This window comes from Cicer arietinum, chromosome 5, assembly GCF_000331145.2.
Source record: "Cicer arietinum cultivar CDC Frontier isolate Library 1 chromosome 5, Cicar.CDCFrontier_v2.0, whole genome shotgun sequence".
NCBI classification, from domain to species: domain Eukaryota; kingdom Viridiplantae; phylum Streptophyta; class Magnoliopsida; order Fabales; family Fabaceae; genus Cicer; species Cicer arietinum.
Genome location: NC_021164.2, coordinates 50,868,536 through 50,886,481, shown reverse-complemented (window position 1 = coordinate 50,886,481; position 17,946 = coordinate 50,868,536). Strand labels below are relative to the sequence as shown.

Genomic DNA, 17,946 nt, shown 5'->3' with positions numbered 1-17,946 from the left:
GCTGAAGCAACTTTTTTTTTTTCCTCAGTAGGAGGTCGCTGGCTGGAGATGCGACCTCCCAAAAGGTTTGTTAAATTTTTGTTAATTCGTTTTAGGTTTTATTTAATTGTTAATATTTTAATAAATAATTATATTAAATAATACATTAATAAATAATAATAACAATAATAATAATAATTAATTATTATTATTGTTATTATTATTAAAAATTGTTATAATTAAAAATAATTAAAATTAAAATAGTAAATTAATATTATAACTATTAAAAGTAATTAAAATTAAAAACAGTAAATTATATTATAAATTTAAAATAAAATACATTAATAAGAAAAATTACATTAATAACATGAAGCAAAATACATTAAATTAACTAAAAAAATACATCTTATTAATGTCCACCTAAATGACCTTCAGTTCCACATCTAGGATAACTCGTCTAGCCCTTTGAACGAGTTGAGGTTCTTCTGGTTCATCCTGATCATCATCCTAAACGTTAGTTGTAGGTGGATTAGAACCACTACCAGCTCCTTCTATATAAGTTTGAGTCGGATTGATATACATGGAGTCAAACACAACATAAGCCGACTTAGGAGTTGTGCACTGAGTTCCAAACAAATTATAGAAAAGCCCACTTTCTATCGGATGACCGGGGGTTGGTATTTCTGGAACCAGAATGTAGTACTGAGTCGTTGGTGGATATGGAACTTCTGTAGTAGGGACATGTAGATGAGATGATGATAGAGACGGTTGTGTCATGTTTTGTTGTTGTGGGCTTGATTGGGAGGTCGACGGAACAGAAGGATATGACGGTGGTTGCAAATGGGGATCACAGAGATATTGTTGGACCGATATAAATAATTTGGTGTGCTGTCTAAACCAAATCATATATTATTTGTTGTGGCATAAAAGACCTTCTACGATCTTACCTTGCAACATGTAATTATGACGCTCGTTCCAATGTTGAATTTCTTCCCTCCAAACCCGGTTCCAGTTATCATCAACCCCTTGCCTCATGTCGACCTCATGGTACGCTCTCATGTCCTCAGGTGGTTTTGGTATTTTTTGAGGGAAGCCGAACTGAAGTGTGACCCTATCTGTATGATGTTTTTCAACAATATGATAACAATGCAGATAAGTACATGCAGTCCAAGTGACCATCTCTTCCTCTGAAACTTCATGTTGGAACATGAGATAAGGTCTCCAATAGAACTGATATTTAAAAAAACAAGCTAAAGTAATTATATCAAGTATTAAAAACAAAATATTTAAAAAGTTCAAATAAATGTGAATGAATATATTACTTCGTCAACCATCATGTGATAAATTGTTTTTCAGTATCCTTCTATGTCGTTATGAGAAACTTTACAGAAATTTAAACCACCAGAATTAAATCTGCCAAATATATTAAAAATAAAAATTATAATAAAATTAGTAAAATGGTAAGTAGTTGGTTTTAAATACGTCACTCCGCAACCCAACATTTGTATAATTTCAGATAGACACGAATCAATTAAGAGTGCTTATAATAATCTGAATAATGGGTGGCAAGATCCTCCGTCAAAGCATATGTTTTGTGTCCGAACAATGCTTTGAAGAATAAAGTTATTTCTATGAGTAATAATTTCATTATTAATTTTTATAATTAGTGTAATTTTTAATAATTTCATTCCTAAATTATATAATTAGTGTAATAATGGTTTGTCTACTATTTCAATACATGTTTACTCGATTAATGAGCCTACGTATCGATACTACCACAGAGAAATCGACATAGTAAACCCGGAGGCTTTGAAATGGTTAGACAATATATCTCGACAAGATTGGATTCAAGCATTCGATGGAGGTAGCCGTTGGGGTCAAACGACAACCAACCTTGTAGAGTCGATTAATAGAGTATTAAAAGGCACACGCAACCTTCTCATCACTGTTTTGGTCCAATCAACTTATTTTAAAACAGGGACATTGTTTCCAACCATGGAAAAATGACACGCGTCAATTTTAGCTTCTGGTCAGGTATACATAGAAACTTGCATAAATGTTATGAAATTGGAAATAAGTAAATCCAATAGTCATAGAGTGGAGATAGTTTTGATCGGAGCAACCATACTTTCATGGTCCACGAGACAGTAGTTCCAAGGGAAGGGCGACCAATTAGTCACTTCAATGTAAACCTTCCTAACAAGTGGTGCGATTGTGGAAAATATCAAGGTAAACGTATGCCTTGTTCACATGTCATAGCAGAATGTTCTAGCATAAAATATGATTATTTGAGCCTTATACCTGATGTGTACAAGGAGGAAACGGTACTAAAAGTCTACGACGAAGCCTTCCCACCCATACCAAACAAAGGATATTGGCTACAATATGAAGGTATTAAGTTGTGTTACAATCCACTAATGTAGAGAGTCAAGAAATGTCGTCCAAAAAGCAAACGCATTAGAACTGAAATGGACAATACAGGAGTACCAAAAAAATATGGATTACGTTGGGTACCTAGTCATACTAGGAAACATTGTTATTAATAACAATTTATAACAATTTATTAATATATTATTAACAATAATAATAATTAATAATAATAATTATTGTTATTATTATTTATTAATATATTATTATTATTATTTATTAATATATTATTATTATTAATTATTAATATATTATTTAATATAATTATTTATTAATTTAATCATTTATTAAATTATTAACAATTAAATAAAACATAGAACAAATTAACAAAAATTTAACAAACCCTTTGGGAGGTCGCATCCCCGGCCAGCAACCTCCTACTGGGGGAAAAGAAAAGTTGCTTCAGCTGGTCACACCCCTAGACCACGACCTTCAACTAGCCCAAAAAAGTAGGGCATTTTGGTATATAAATTACAAAATAAGGTATTTTGGTTTAAAAGTTAAAAAAAAGGGATATATTAGTAAAAAAATTCATGTTCCATTGGTTTTTTTTTTATTCAATAATTAATAGATAAATTATTATTTTAGTTTTTTAAAGTGTATAACATTGTCATTTTAATATTTAATTTATCAAAATAATTTAATTTAATTATTAAATAATTTAAATAATTTTTAAAAGATACAATTTACAACTACAATTTTTTTTAAAAGATATAATTTTTTTATTTAAAAATAGTCGATATTTATTAACTAAACTCATTAAGATTTCGAGTATTCAAGTCCTAATTAGATTTACCCATAGCCAATTGACGGTGGCAGCTGTATAATTAAAAGCTAACTTATCTTGTACCAACCAAAAAGAAAACATACTTATCGTATTTATTTTTTGAGTCATAGGATAATAAATAAATTTTGAATATAAAATCCTATAATTTATTTGGTTTCCAATTTCATGTTTTCATTTTTTTTAAATATTTTCATTTTTGGAAATTTCAAGATTTTGAAAGTACATTTGTTTTAATTTTCAAAAAATAAAAATATTTGAAATACATTTTATTTGACCAACTTTTAACTATTATTTAATAAAATATATTTTATAAATATTTTTTTTTTGAAATACACTTTATTTGACCGAATTTTAATAAAAGAATAGTAAAAGTTATAATAACAACTATCACATATATACTAAATGATATTAATTTTTATTGTATTATTTATTCATAAATATTATCACCATATAAAAATGGTACAGTAAATATAATAAAATATATTGTATACTAAACATGACAACCTTCATTTTTAATGGAAAAAAAATAATCTCATCAAGTAGTTCACAAAGCACAAACAAGATTATGGCTCATTAAATTAATTGCTAGTTTACAGCGTATAAAATTTTTAATTTTCATTAATTTATAGCATTTTTGAAGACGTTATTTCAAATAATATTTGAATTCATATAAAATATAGAATTATACCAGATGTCCAATAACTTGATTAATTTAAAGTTTCAAACAAGTTAATTATTATTTTTTTGTCAAATTAATCTTTTTAAATTTCAAGTGAATCTCTATGATTAAAAGATTAACTTCTATCAATTTACAACTCAATATCATTTCTTTGCGAGTAAAACACTCTTCACTAAAAATGCTCTAGGTGATATGTTGCTTATGATAGATAAATAAAATTTTAAGTATAGACAAATAAAATTGTAAATATGGACAAATAATGTCTTTATTTTTCTTTTAATGTACAATCAACTTACTTTATTTTTACTTTCTTGAAAAGAAACTTAATTTATTTGTTTGCCTATGAATTGTTACTTCAATATAAGAGTTTGAACTTATAATATTTAAAGATGAAGTTTAAATTTTTTTAAATACAATTATAAAATAGTCATTATTATTACATTAATTATTTTTGGCCCCATAAACATTACAAAATTAATGCATAGATATTTCTGACATTCTAGTTTAGTCAGCATTTTGCTATAATATACTATTATTTTTTTTTAATTTTAACGACTTTAAATATATTATTATCAACGCATTCTACTAATTTTAAAAAATTATTAATTTTAAAAAATTAATATAACTTTTTTACTGAAAAAAACTTATTTATTTTTTATTCGTATAGTTTTTTTACTATTCTTTTTTATTTGTATAGTTGATATTAATTTTGTCACTCAATTTTTTTCCTTCTTTTTGACTGAAGTTTTGTTACTCAGGTTGATACTAATTTAGTCAACATATTTGTTATATATTTTATTTATTAAAATTATTATCACTTATCTATTATTCACTTTTCTTTCGATTTTAAACTTTTTTATTTAACGTTACTCATGATACCCTTTTATTATTTATTTATAGTAGTAAAAAGAAATAAGACCGTATAATTAAATAAATTGTTACTGTTGAAAATAAATTGTTATAGTAGTAAAAAAATTGTTATAGTAGTAAAAAGGGTATCAAATAAACAGAGCGGAAGTAAAAAGAAAATCAATGTTGTTAAAATTACAAATCATGCCACTACGTTTTTAATTGAAAACAATTTTTTTTTTTAATTATTCATTTTTTCTTGAAATATTTTCAAAGAAAATGTTTTTAAAATTTGAAATAAAAATATTTTTTCTACAATTTTTTGTTTTCAATAAAAATGATAATAGAAGACACTGCAAATAAATATACCATTAATTTTTATAATTCCAAACTTTGAGTTACACAATTTTTAATTTTTTTTTCTACATTTAAATTTCAAATAAATTCCAAAAACACTTTAGCATTTTTTTTATTTTTTTTTGCATGTATAAAGTAATAATTTATAAATATATGATGAAAAAAATAATCATAAAAAGATATTATTGAATTTTTAAAGGCTACACCTGTATTTATTATAAGTATAGAATAGATGATTTCTTCTAATACATTTTTTGAATATGTGAATAAGATTTTTAAAAATAAAAATGAAAGTGAGAAATACACAATTATCAAAAGTATAAATTTAATCTTCAATAAAACTCTCAATAATTTTACTAAGTAAATGTAACATAATTATATAATTTTTTATTGAATTTTTTTTTACATCTTTTCCAATAAATATCAATTTTTTTAATTGCTAAAATACATTTGTTTTAAAAAAATAAATTTAAATTAACAGTACATGTTTGAATTGGTCCTAAAAATACAATTGACAAATTTATCTCAAAAAAGTTTTAATGAATAAACAACTATTTTAGTCGTTGTTATGTTAGTATTTGAATTTATCAAAGTTAAAAATTATTCTCACATGTGTTTGTCGTTAATCAATTTCATTCTTAAATATATCTTTCATTAGTTAGTTTGATTATCTATTATATATTCTGTCAATAAGTTCAATCCATGAAATTTACAACATAAAATTCACTCACACTCAATAATATTAATATAGTATTAATGCATTTATATACTATAGTAACACAAGTCCACATATTTAAGGGCTACAATGATTGTTAACTTTTGTTCTTATATTAATTCAACCTTCTATAATGTAAAATGATAATATAAAGATCATACTATTGTCTAAATATATATTAGAATAGAAAGGGTAATTTAAATTGTCCTTAAATCCTAGTTCAACTAATAAATACTAAGATTGTTAAACTGCACATTATGTCTTGAATTTGAGTTCAAATTTCGTAGTTGTGTATAAATTTCTAATAGTAATTATAATACCTCTATAAAAAAAAAGTAATTTTATATCTATTTTAAATGGTGTGCGATAAACTTATTTCATGAATCATTCTTGACATAGTTACTCTACTTGATAACTTCATATGGACATTGAATATCAATAGTCATTTTGTCAAATTAAAAGTTCTTATCAAATATATTAATTTTATAAAATTTCAAAACTATTTTATATCTCAACAAATAACTTCTAAAATTACTAGTAAATATTGACTATTAGATTACTTAACATCTAATTTATATAAACCTTAGTGTGTATGAACATTAATATAATATGACAATATTCTTTATTGGAGTAAGTTGATACACATTTCAAATGTTGAGATATTGAAAGAATATCTAGAATCTTTGGTAAGTGGATCCTTATCTAAAATCTTTGGTAAGTGGATCCTTAACCATGAAGCATACTTGGTAAGTGGATCATTTTCTTGTTCCGGTCAATATCGTTCCGTTCTGTTCTTGCTCTATTCAACATTGTTATGTTCATGTTTTGCTGTTTTCGTTCTTTTTGTAACTTTACTTTGTTTCTTTTTCTTTGTTCTCTATTTTGTTGATTGTGATTACTATTAGAATTTAATTTTGATGTTGGACTTTGGTTATTAAGTATGATTACCCCCTTTAATTTTGTGTGTTTTGCTATTTTTTTTAGTATTTTTGTATACTTTTTGTATTTTATGTTTAATACTTTAATTTATATATTATTTTTCAACCTTCGCAACAGTGGTCATCCCACTATCCGCGATCCTGCTATCCAATATATAATAATTAAAATAAAACCTGATCCAAAATGAATTCAAGAGCTTTAAAGAAAAAAAAACACAGAACTGCCTTAGTACATGATGAGATGGTCTTTTGCTCATACCAGGCTAACGAAGAAACACAGTTAACAAAAAGAATGCAAAACACTATTCTATTTTTCCTTCTCTTATAAGTTCTAAGTGTAGACTTATTATATTGATGCCAATTATTCAAATTTCATTCAACACAATCTACAATATTACAATTTTTCAGTTTCAACAAATGAAGTTACCAGAGGGTCAGTTTGTTAAGTGACAACATCCAACACATCTGCATCATTTTCTTCCTCGTGGATCTCGACTAAGCCCGTATTTCTTCAGTGTTTTAATGTAATTTCTCATAAGGGTAAACTTGTTGCTTCCTAGATGATTGAAATAATCCCAGGAATAAATACCGGTTTTATGCAAGTCATCAAAATTGAGCCTGGACCATTCAATCCAACAATCAGGTTTTAGTTGAGAGAGAGAGTATTAGATTTAGGCAAAGAATTGTATTTCTAATGTCTGAAATTTGCAGTACCTTACCCCATAATTTCCTACTGGTTCTGCAGACATAATTCCCACATGGCGTCTTCCAGATATCACCTAGATCATCAATAAAAGAAGTATGATTAGGAAGGAATCAACTAAATTCAAATCAAATTTCACAAAATGAGTAATTAGGAAGTATTATGATAGCAACCAAACTGATATAAGGAAACTGAGATATAGATGCACTATTTTCAGAGGTGAAAATCTTCTGAAATGTAACAGTAATTACACCAGAAGCTGTAGGAAAAGGAAGACTATGGCTAAAACCCACGTCGTTACAAGATGGAAAAAATGTAAAGACAATTAATGAAAAAAATCATAACACCATTGATTGAGAGAGATCCAATCTGCTCAACCTAAACCCAGCAGAAGCCACTGCAAAATTTTCTCATGCCCTTCATGCTCCTCCCCCATGAACTTATAGTGGAGAATGGATAAGCTAATTAATTAAATTTGAAGTGTTTAGTAAAATTAGCGGTTGAACTAACTGTTCAATATAAAATGACATAAAAATAAACTTTTAATGATTATTTAAATTTTTCAATTAAGAATCTAAGAAAATGATGGTAAATATGACATGCTATAAGACCAAACGCTACTTAAAGTAGCATATCATAAAACACTATAAGATCATGAAAAAACGCTATAAGCTCGCAAGAGAAGATCGTCACTAAACAATTCTACTTTGATCATACAGTTTATATGCTATAAGTTAGCGATTTGGCCTTGCCAAACAAAGATCGACGTGGGTTGCAGAACCATAGTTATCTAGTAGTTCTCCAGACATGATTCCCACATGGCATCTCCCAGATATCACCAATTTCAATCGGGTCATTAACAAAGGAAGTATCACTACAAACTAGAAAGGAATCAACTGAATTCAAAACAAAATTTCATAGAGTAAGTGATTACGAAGTATAATCATACTAAATCTAATATGGAGTACTTATCTTGTAAATCAAAATTCCACAAATTACTTTTAAATGGTGAAGTTACCTTTTCACCTCCAATTGATCTGATTTTTCCATCAACTGCAGGGCTATTTATTCTGAGAAATTCAGCAGACAACTTGAATACACTACCATTAGCAAATTCCACTTCTACCTGAAACAATCATGTTCAAGGATGTAACATAAACAATAGATGTAATCATTTCAATCAACTCTAATTTCCAACTTAAAACCAATTAAAATTTCAACCAAGGTTTCTATAAGAATGTTGGTTTTGACACTTGCCTTATTGACACAATTTATATTGATTTGATATTTCCATTAAAAGAGGGAAGAAGCTTACATATTTTGGGGCTTGAAGAGAGAATCTGGTTAGGCGTGCAGTTGGTTCTGCCACTGTGTTGAATCTACGAATGGCTGCCATCATAGCTTTGGTTATTCTTGTGACCACAGCCGCCAGCGCAGCAAAAGTAGGGTGATTCTGGAAAGAGGATTTGTTAGTATAGTCATAAATATTAGAAGGAAATTAATATCTATCCTTGGAATAGTAATGTAAGAGGACAAGAGATGCAATGGGAAAGGGAGGAACCGGCCTGATTTTTATGTTTGGTTCAACGAAAAAATTGGTATAAAAATATATTTTCTCACATTTGGATAAAAGTTAAAAAACAAGCAAAGAAAGAAAATATAAAATGAATTTAAAGGATATGCACAGTGTAAACTAGTTTTACAATAACATCCAACAAAATTTCACTATTTCACAACATCACCTCACTTTTGTAGCTGCATATGACATAGAAAAATAGAAGGCCCGCATTGGATGCTAATGTATCACTAAATCACACTGCAGTGTATGCCCATTAAACTCAAAAATACCATAAACCCAACAAAAATTTATGTTCTATGTACTGAGAAAATAAACTCTCCCTCACTCTACCAGTAGCCAAACATAAGGCTCGATATATATATAATATATGAATGGCTATTATTACTATTAGGCACTAACAGGGGACAAAAAAAGTCAACTAGTGGTGATCATTGGTAAGGAACATACATATATGCAAAATAAGAGTAAAAATGACTTCATATAATGAATGACAAACTGAAAGACGAACCAGTATTCCTTTCCAAAGAGCATGGATAAAGTAGCAAAGATGGCAAAGTCAGGAGTAATCATAAAATCTCAATTTGATATTATATGCAGTAAGCCAAATGTCATGTCCCATGAAATGAAAGCGATTAACAACATTATGGGATTAAAATGCAAGATAAGCAATTTGTGAAAGCATTGTTCAAATAGAAAGGACAGATAGAACACTACTATGCATAAGGATAACAAGATACACTTTAAGGGATGTAACCATTTGCAGCAGAGAAATTCTTGTCCTAAAGGGCAATACATTAAAGGCATGCCACAACACTTCCTATACAAGACCTATGCTTCATGGATTAGATTAGAAAAATCATATTGCACAAAGGTACATGTCAAATCAGCATTACAATTCACAAACCTCTTTAGATCAAATCAGCATACAAATTGGCCTTTGTGCCATTGATACCATACATAAGCAATATCAACAATGCAATTGATCTCTGATTTTTCATACAGTTGCCAATTATGGTCATAATAGATATCAAGCACCAAGCACACTCATATGCTACCTAGAAAACTCAAAAAAAAAAAAAAAATTGGGTCTGGAGCATCATTAGAACCATCCACCTAAAGCTAACAATCACTTCCCCTGAAACAATAACAACATGGGCATTTTATCAAGCAGGAGATAGGCAACTTAAAAACCCATTTCTTCAACCTTTATTATTCATTAATAAGAATTAAAAAAAAAAATGAAAATTTGATTATTTTAAGGAGCTTTTAAAAAGTCTGAAATTACAAATACTTTTTCTAAAATAAAAATTGAATTTTATATTTGAAATTAAAGAAACATACACTTCACATAAATCACAAGATTTACACAATCATAAAATAATGTTTCTGAAAGACAAAAATGGATTACCGAACACAGTGATGTCCCAAAACTTGCTAAGCTTTCCTGCTACTAGTTTTGATGCTCTTTTTCTAAGGGATTATGTGTTTTCAATTCGTAACAAGGTGATCACGCTCCTCCGGACATGTGAGTGTTCATAGAAGATAAAATACAGATCATTAGTCAACATATAGTTTTACATCCGGTTCGGACCGACCAGTTGGATCTGTTGAACCGGGGTAAAACCGGATCAAACCATTAATTAATTAATTAAAAGAATAAAGAATAAAATAAAAAACTCTGATAGATTCTTAGACCGGGAGAGCCCTAGTCGAGCTTCAGCCGCCCATCTCCTCTTCCGTCTCATCCTCACGGCCCAGAGCCGCAGATTCCTTCGCTCAAAAGGAGAAGGAGAAAGAAGCACCGTCGCACACTACCACCACCAGGTACGTTCTTGCTTCATTCTTCTTTTTCACATTATTATTATTATTATTATTATTGTCTGTTCTGCAATTTGTTTTTTTGTCTTCTCTTGTTGTTACTCTGCTACAACTACATTACATACAAATACAATCCAACCCATTAATATATATTATTTTTTATATCTTAAGAAATGTAGTTAATAATGTTCAATTGGGTTCATTGACTATTTCGTCTCCTTATTTTTGTTGTTCTAATTTGAACTTTGAACTCATGTATGTCATTCATTGGAACTTATTTATGTGTCATGTTAGTGTTTGTCTTTTTGGTATTGCATATCGACCTTGTGGAATTAGTTTGTTATTATGAATTTTTTAAGGCATGGTATGAAATTTTTAATTGAACTTACAACTTACAAGTATGAAATTTCTATGTGATGAATATTATAGAGTTTTTTAGTAGTTATTGGTCATGCTGTTTAATAAGTGACCTATTGGTTCAACCACTGACCCAGTACTTTGACCTAGTTGATCACCCATCTCTTCAAATAGAGTTAATGTTGTAAAAGTTATTATGCCTCGTGTATGTCTAACTGTTTTGATATATGGATAGGTAACTTCAGCAGCTATCATATTTTTGTTGTATTTGTAATGTTGGTGGAACATGTCAGAAGACTAACTTTAATTCCAACCATAAACCTCTCCATCTTAGAGACAAAGTTACATCATTGCCAATGGCTGAACCAATTCAAGCAGATTCTGTCACAAATGATCCTCACTGGCTTCATCACAGACACCTACGCCGCAAGCAGGCTCATCAACTTCGCTACTCACTCCAATTTTGTTCCTTTCCATTATTCCCTCCGAATATTCAACCGCCTCCACAACCCCAATACCTTCATTTGGAACACCGTCATGCGCGCTCACTTAGAACTTCACAATTCGCCCGATCAAGCTCTCAATCTTTACAAGCTCTTTCTGGTTCAAAACTCTTCACCTGATCACTACACATACCCAATTCTCCTTCGATCCTGCACTGCCCGGGTATCGGAACTCGAAGGAAACGAGATTCATGACCATGTTGTCAAGTTTGGTTTTGATTCTGATGTTTATGTTAGGAACACATTGATTAACTTGTATGCTGTTTGTGGGAACATGGTGAGTGCACGTCGTGTGTTTGAGGAAAGTCTTGTGTTGGATTTGGTTTCCTGGAATACCCTTTTGGCTGGTTATGTTAATATTGGTGATGTTGGGGAGGCGGAATGTGTGTATGACCGGATGCTGGAGAGGAACACGATCGCTTCCAATTCCATGATTGTGCTATTTGGACGAAAAGGCTGTGTTGCAAAGGCACGAAGGCTATTTGATCAGATTGAAGGAAAGGATATGGTTTCTTGGAGCGCAATGATTTCTTGTTATGAACAGAATGGAATGTCTGAGGAGGCATTGATTTTGTTTGTGGATATGAATGCTAATGGGGTTATGGTGGATGAGGTGGTTATGGTTAGTGCTATCTCTGCTAGTACAAGCCTCTCGGTTGTCGGGATGGGGAGGTCAGTGCATGGTTTGGCAGCAAAAGTTGGGATTCAAGATTATGTTAGCCTTCAGAATGCATTGATACATTTGTACTCAAGCTGCGGGGAGATATTGGATGCTCAGAAACTTTTCAATAGTGGTGTCCTGTTGGATCTGGTATCTTGGAACTCAATGATTTCTGGGTACTTGATGTGCGGTTTAGTTGAGGATGCTAAGACATTGTTTGATTCCATGGTTGAGAAGGATGTTGTGTCTTGGAGTGCTATGATATCGGGTTATGCTCAACATGGATGTTTCTCAGAGGCTGTAGCTTTGTTTCAAGAAATGCAGCTTCTCGGAATAAGGCCGGATGAGACTGCTTTAGTGAGTGTCATCTCAGCCTGCACCCAAATGGCTGCTTTGGACTTGGGAAAATGGATCCATGCATATATAAGTAAAAATAAATTGCGTGTTAATGTCATTTTGGGCACGACACTTATAGATATGTATATGAAATGTGGATGTGTCGAAAATGCATTAGAGGTTTTTCATGCAATGGAGGAAAAGGGGGTTTCTACCTGGAATGCTCTCATTCTTGGGTTGGCAATGAATGGTTTGGTAGAGAAATCACTTGACATGTTTGCAGATATGAAAAAAACCAAGACGCTTCCTAATGAGATAACATTTATGGGAGTTCTTGGGGCCTGTCGACACATGGGCCTAGTGGATGAGGGGCGCCACTACTTTAGTTCAATGACGCAAGAACACAAGATAGAACCAAACGTTAAGCATTATGGATGCATGGTTGATCTTTTAGGACGCTCAGGTTTGCTTAAAGAAGCAGAGGAACTGATTGAGAGTATGCCGATGGCACCTGATGTCGCTACTTGGGGTGCTTTGCTTGGGGCTTGTCGAAAGCACCATAACAATGAAATGGGAGAGAGGTTGGGAAGGAAACTCATCCAGCTAAAGCCTGACCACGATGGTTTCCACGTTTTATTGTCAAATATATATGCTTCAAAAGGAAATTGGGGAGATGTTCTTGAAATCAGGGGAATTATGGCACAGCATGGGGTGGTGAAGATGCCTGGTTGTAGCATGCTCGAAGCAAATGGAATAGTTCATGAATTCCTTGCGGGAGATAAGACACACCCTCAAATAAATGACATCGAGCATATGTTAGATGTAATGGCTGCAAAATTAAAGATTGAGGGCTATGCACCAATCACAAGTGAGGTTTCTCTAGACATAGATGAAGAAGAGAAGGAAACTGCCCTTTTCAGCCACAGTGAGAAGCTTGCTGTTGCCTTTGGGCTAATTACTATTGCCCCACCAGCTCCTATCAGAATAATGAAGAATTTGCGCATATGCAATGATTGCCATACTGTAGTGAAGCTAATCTCCAAAGCATTTGATCGTGAAATTGTAATAAGGGATCGTCATCGCTTTCATCACTTTAAGCATGGTTCTTGTTCCTGCATGGATTTTTGGTAGCAAAACTGTTTGTGCAATTAAAATGAATGTGTATAGGAAAACACACTGAACTCATAATCTTAACAATATTCTGGACTCAAATATGTAAGCGTGTAGCATTGAAGATTTTTCCAGATTTGGTCTGTCTCAATGATGTTGAATCAAATGATTTTTGTATGCTGCAAGTTGTTCCCAAAAGCTCTTGTTGGTAAGAGATTAGGGCAACAGAGCACGGGATACTTCACAAGATATCGATCCAATTTCTCTAATGCTGATAACAAAATCTTTTCAAGTCCTGGACTTTGAGGAGATCAATATCTAAAGAAATCTATTACATTGGTTGCAGGTATCTTTATATTTTTAGCCTCTTTACATATATAAAGTGGCCGAGTCTGAGGTAACAACTTTCCCACAAAATATGGTATTTTTGGAGTACAAATGTTAAATAATTTTGGTCTAGTTCTGTAAATAAAGTAATTAATAAAATAGTTAATGTTATGGTATGATTAGTTGGCTAGGTATTTGGGTGTTAATAAGGAGAATGCATGCACAGTACACTGCACAAACTGTGAAATATTAATTAAATGTGAGATATTATTTTTAATTTTTATTGTGACATTTAGTATTAAGGGAATGTGTTAATAGTGGCTTAGATCATTACACCTTAACTAAGGATCAAATTGTAATTACCAGTACCAGCCACTTCAGCGTACATAGCCACTGCTTTATTTTTATTGGGTTATCATCAATTACCTCAGTAGACTTACACTAATCACTTCAATTTTTCAATTGCTGAAAATTACAGAAACCGAAGAGTCGTTGCATATCTAGATGAAATGAGCAAGAAACCAGTTTTATGAATTGGTCTTCTGATATGCCATTGATAGAGTCTGATCCTTTCCCCTGTTTTTGGCAACAAGACAGGTTCGGCCTCTCCTTTTCAAATTATTTTCTCTGTTTTTCTCTTTTTCAATGTTTTTCTTTGCTTTTTCCTTTCTGATTTGGATACTGATCTTCTTCGTCTTTCTCTTTTTGTTTTTTGGTGTTTAGCAAAGTTTTAAAGAATAAGAGTGTGCTGTCAAGAAAACATAAAGATGCCACAGTTGTTATTTTAAGCTTTTTCTCTTTTTCTTCTTCAATTGGCTTTTAGCAGAGTTTAAATTAGTAAAGGGAGTGTGTGCTTCCTGTTAATCGGCGAACTAGGTTTTGTGCTTCTTAACTCTAATTAACAGCTTAAAATTGATACTTAAGTGTCCCATTTTTTAAAAAAGTTGTACTAATGGATGGACTACTTAGCAAAGAAATTCATAAGGAAAGCACATGATTTATATATGGTAGCCGCTGATAAAGCTCTTGTTTGGCCGTGCAAAGAAATTCGCTGAATTGGAATTTGTTTCAAAAAATATTCCATCATATCAAAGCTAAGGCCATTTGCCTATGTATGGTTTCTGATTTCAATAGGAAAACAATCCCATTCTCAATGAAGTTGGTTCTCATGGATACTGAGGCCTGCTTTATTGTTTTCCTGTTCACTGTATTTTTCAATATATTTCAATATGCTTTCTATTTCATTATGGTTTTTAAAATTCTACATATTTTGAAATCTGTTTTGATGAACTATATATTATGGTAGTTAAGTTTGCTTTATTGTTTTCCTGTTCAATGTATTTCATGATTGTTGAACTATGTTTTGATGAACTAAGTCTTTGTGTAACATGGAGCTAGGATCCATGCTTCCATAAGGGTTCTCTTTATTCATTTGAGCTTGTGAGTCTTGCTGCTGGTGGATGTAATTACAGGAAAACCCACCACAACTGCAAGCTTAATTTTCAGTTTCCAGTTATTTTTGTGTCTTTGGATATTGCCACTGGGCCTAGGCATGTCTATGAATTTGTTCCTATCTCATAACATTGTTTGTGCACACTTTATGAAAAAAAGTGTAAGTAACATTTATAGTCTATTGCCTTTCTGGCTTGAAGTTGAGTAGAGAGAATGATCTTGATTGGAAGGAGTTTGCTCCTAGGATTGAAGATTACAATCATTTTCTGTCCAAGCTTATTGCTGGAGGGATTGGTCAGATTGTTAAGGGTATCTTCATTTGCAGCAATGCTTACACCAACAAGGTTTTGTTTTACTGTCAAGTCATTTTCTATTTTCTATTTTCTTATTTTAAAATTTGTATTAATTTTACTTATTAATCAGGAGTTATTTTCAATAAAAATGTTAAAAGAGTCTGTAGTTTTGGAAATAATAAAAATGTCAAAAGAGTTATTTTAATTATTTCTAGAATGCATTATCCCTAGCTAATATTCCATCTTTTGTCCATCATAATGGTTGACTTCAAGTGTCTCAGTTTTTACTAGCAAGTTAATTTCAACCAAAATTTTAGAAAATAAAAACAAAAATGTTTTCACAAAGTAAACAATTACTAGTTTTTCGTTTTTTCTTTTCACATCTTGTTTTAAGAAGCATGAAGAACATTTTAATCTCCTGAGGCTACAAAGTGCATGTTGAGAATAATATGCCTAAATATCTTTAGAAGATTTTATTTAGATTTAAATATATTTAAGATTTAGAATAAGATATCATTAGGATATATAATTTATATTTCTGTTTTGAATATGTTTAAGATTTGTACTTTATTTTATGGATATGATAAGTTTTTAAACTACAATTTTGCTCTATATATAGATCAATGAATAAAATTTAGAACATGAGATTTTACACAAAAAGAGGAGTCTTCTTCGTACAAAATATATCACATATAATCCTGTTTCCGCAAATACAAATAACCAAAACACGCCATGGGTGCATGCAACATCATCTTGACTTTTCTCTTTCTCTTCTGATGATGCAGACAAAGTTCTGGATCCAGCTGAAAAACAAAATCTTTCTGCCACTTCCAAAGTTGCATCCAAAATGAGTTCTAACAGGTAAAGGCTTGACTCAATCCGAACAACTGATTCTACTATTTCCTTCAAGCTTCCCGAATTCAAATTTTCTTTTAGTCCTCAACTAGCATCAGTTCCCAAATATAGAGCTGTCTCTTATTATAAATATCATATTATGGCCAAAAACAAGGGTCAATAAGGTTCCAGCAATGTTACCTGAAAAATAATTTGAGACACCTAAATTTGACAACTTTTTATATGGTAAACGTAATTCGTACATGTGGTTAATGAGTATATCAAGATCAGATACCTCATTAATTATTAACTAAATTTTATAAACTACAACTTTGAACATTATGGACCATAATTTTAGGTGTTTCAAATACATATAGATTTAAATCCCTGAAAATTGTGGTTAATGAAATTCAGTAGATTATTAATGAGTTGCAACACCTGATGTATCTATTCCCCAAATTTAACACTTCATTAACCACATTTCACGTGTGCGAACTGCATAAACCATATAAAATGTTGTCCAATTTAGGTGTTACAGATTAATGTTCTAATAACCTTCAAAATAATATCTTCAATAGAATAGACTTAGTTGTTGCTAACAAATGTTTCTTGTGCACTGATAAAAATTATGCCTTGTTTTTCAATATATTATTATTATTTACATTTAAATTCATCCATCAAATTTGGCCAACAGGTTTGGGGGAAATGCAGGGGAAGCTACTAAGCATGTGTTTGCACCTGCAGGACATGCCGCTAATAACACTGCGTGGAATGTCTTTAAGATACAAAAGATCATCAATCCAACTTCTTCAACAACCAGTGGCGTACTGAAAATTTCTGTCAAAAATACAAGTTTTAAATATTAAAATTCCAATCAAGTTTCTTTATACTAGTTTGTGAAAAAATTGTGGTGCAATTAATTATTACTTGATGTTTAGATTATTCATTTCTGTTAGAATATTAGAAAATATCTTATAAGATCTTTTATATTATATTAGAGTATCTTGAGTTATTTCTTAGGATCAATTTATAATCATAGAGATATCTTAGAATATCTCTCATTATTATTATGATTTATTCCTTATTTACGATTGAGTCTATGTTTCTCTATAAATAAAGATTAATATTGAGTCTTTTGTAATCAATTTAGCATAAAGCTATTATCAATAAAATTCAAACTCTTATTATTTTCTCTTCTCATTTTCTCTAAAATCCCACAACTTCAATATGGTATCAGAGCCT

The 17,946-nt window shown here is 30.7% G+C and overlaps 2 protein-coding genes across 11 annotated transcripts; one reads left to right on the top strand and one right to left on the bottom strand.

Moving 5' to 3' along the window:
* Positions 1-6,906: 6,906 nt before the first annotated feature.
* LOC101492988 (uncharacterized) lies at positions 6,907-10,563 on the bottom strand. Of its 2 annotated transcripts, XM_073369157.1 has the most exons (6): positions 10,422-10,560; positions 9,918-10,148; positions 8,750-8,887; positions 8,453-8,560; positions 7,446-7,510; positions 6,907-7,349 (listed from the first exon to the last, which is right to left on the bottom strand). In XM_073369157.1, the coding sequence occupies exons 3-6, from the start codon at positions 8,831-8,833 to the stop codon at positions 7,202-7,204; spliced, it is 405 nt and encodes a 134-aa protein (XP_073225258.1). In that variant the 5' UTR covers positions 8,834-8,887; positions 9,918-10,148; positions 10,422-10,560; the 3' UTR covers positions 6,907-7,201. The 2 variants fall into 2 exon arrangements, with proteins under 2 accessions (XP_073225258.1, XP_004500092.1); XM_004500035.3 differs by lacking the exon at positions 9,918-10,148 and having other exon boundaries at positions 10,422-10,563.
* Positions 10,564-10,696: 133 nt separating this feature from the next.
* On the top strand, positions 10,697-17,701 carry LOC101493320 (pentatricopeptide repeat-containing protein At3g62890-like). 9 transcript variants are annotated; one of them, XM_073369156.1, is made up of 6 exons: positions 10,697-10,837; positions 11,523-14,144; positions 14,604-14,722; positions 15,778-15,921; positions 16,656-16,731; positions 17,399-17,701. In XM_073369156.1, the coding sequence occupies exon 2, from the start codon at positions 11,579-11,581 to the stop codon at positions 13,817-13,819; it is 2,241 nt and encodes a 746-aa protein (XP_073225257.1). In that variant the 5' UTR covers positions 10,697-10,837; positions 11,523-11,578; the 3' UTR covers positions 13,820-14,144; positions 14,604-14,722; positions 15,778-15,921; positions 16,656-16,731; positions 17,399-17,701. The 9 variants fall into 9 exon arrangements, with proteins under 9 accessions (XP_073225257.1, XP_073225255.1, XP_073225254.1 ...); XM_073369154.1 differs by having other exon boundaries at positions 10,699-10,837; positions 11,424-14,144; positions 15,822-15,921; XM_073369153.1 differs by having other exon boundaries at positions 10,699-10,837; positions 11,424-14,144; positions 15,786-15,921.
* Positions 17,702-17,946: the final 245 nt, after the last annotated feature.

Coding starts and splice junctions, on each gene's coding strand:
- LOC101492988 (XM_004500035.3), bottom strand. CDS start 8,833: ATGATGGCAGCCATTCGTAGATTCAACACAGTGGCAGAACCAACTGCA. Junction 7,511..8,452: donor GATCAATTGGAGGTGAAAAG/GTAACTTCACCA, acceptor TTGATGATCTAG/GTGATATCTGGAAGACGCCA. Junction 7,350..7,445: donor GTAGGAAATTATGGGGTAAG/GTACTGCAAATT, acceptor TGAATGGTCCAG/GCTCAATTTTGATGACTTGC.
- LOC101493320 (XM_073369154.1), top strand. CDS start 11,462: ATGTTGGTGGAACATGTCAGAAGACTAACTTTAATTCCAACCATAAAC.